Consider the following 1,440-nt stretch of genomic DNA (forward strand, 5'->3'; position numbering starts at 1 on the left):
AATGAAAAAGAAATGCTTGCTATTATTTGGGCATTAAATACTTTTAGAAATTATCTCTATGGAACGGCAAAAGTAGTAATCCATACAGACCATCAACCTCTCACATWCGCCTTAAGCAATAAAAACAATAATTCTAAATTWAAACGGTGGAAAGCCATACTCGAAGAATATAATTACGAATTAAGATATAAACCTGGTAAAGCCAACATAGTCAAGACCATTCGAAATAAATTCTTTTTCAGTAGCCACACATTCAGATGACAGCTCATCTCRCAATCTAATTCCAGCCGTAGAAGTACCCATAAATGTTTTCAAAAACCAACTTTGGATCTCTTTAGGAGACGAAGATTTAAAATACCTGTATAATATTTGAATAAAACACGAGGAACTGCAATTGATATGACCTATCGTCACAACTTTATTTTTAGCACTGATACAAATCCGCAAAGAGCGGCAATTACATGCCTGCTTGTGCAGTAGGCATATGTTCAAAAATGCAATGATAATAACTGCACATCAATAGGTAATACACTAGAGCGAATAGATGCGCTAGCGAATAGATGCGCTTATACTTAAAATGTAGATATGTATGTAAACTATTAGGATTTCGGGAATAGAGCATATGCTAGCGGTGTGCATATATAGAGTAGGCCTCAGTCAGCGTCGCTAACATATGTATGTACATGCTAGACAGTCAATAGCTGAATGCAAAGAACAAAGTATTAGAAGAAATAACGCTACAATCAGGCGATATTWATCCCAYAGGCGTAGCGTATGCCAACTTAGATGGGGGATTATACCCTATACRATATTTCAATCTCGAACATCCTCCCCGGCTGAACCCTCGCGGTTCAGAATTTCTTCTTGTATTCCGGTTAGTCTTAACACCTTTTGTACAGGACGTTAACAGTGGCGTTTGACGTACATGCCTTCATTCGTCAACCGATCTCCATTGTATTCTATCGTAATGACGCGGACAAGACCATCGCTGCCAGGATGGGTGTCCGTGATACGACCCATGTGCCAACAGGCGGGTGGCAAGTTCTCGTTTCGAATAAGTACGACATCTCCTATTTTGAGGTTCGGTTCAGGCCCCATCCACTTGCTACGGGCCTGAAGCGAATTCAGATACTCATTTTGCCAGCATTTCCAAAATTGTTCGAACATTACTTGCAAACGCTGCCAATAATGGAGGCGGTTGYACGGTATATCTGGTAATGGTGGCTCAGGACGGCAATTGATTGGTCGGCCAATGATGAAATCACCTGGCGTTAAGGCCAGTCCTCCTTCGGGGTCATCATGTAAGGCTACAATTGGTCGTGAATTTAGACAAGCTTCAATCCTTGTCAATAGCGTTAAAAGCTCATGATATCGCAATAACTGTTGGCCCATAATGCGAAGTAAATGCTTCTTGGCCGAGCGGACCGCTGCTTCCCAGAT

General features: G+C 41.2%; 2 protein-coding genes across 3 annotated transcripts in view; both read right to left on the minus strand.

Annotated features, from left to right (window-relative positions):
• LOC108975309 (ER membrane protein complex subunit 2-like) overlaps positions 1-1,440 on the minus strand; it is a 77,223-nt gene that overhangs the window by 20,466 nt on the left and 55,317 nt on the right. The gene's annotated exons all lie outside the window — the stretch shown is intronic.
• On the minus strand, positions 435-1,424 carry LOC108975310. Its single transcript, XM_018943699.1, has one exon. The coding sequence runs from the start codon at positions 1,390-1,392 to the stop codon at positions 904-906; it is 489 nt and encodes a 162-aa protein (XP_018799244.1). The 5' UTR covers positions 1,393-1,424; the 3' UTR covers positions 435-903.

Source organism: Bactrocera latifrons, unplaced genomic scaffold (assembly GCF_001853355.1).
Source record: "Bactrocera latifrons isolate USDA-ARS-PBARC rearing strain unplaced genomic scaffold, ASM185335v1 scaffold_634, whole genome shotgun sequence".
Lineage (NCBI taxonomy): Eukaryota > Metazoa > Arthropoda > Insecta > Diptera > Tephritidae > Bactrocera > Bactrocera latifrons.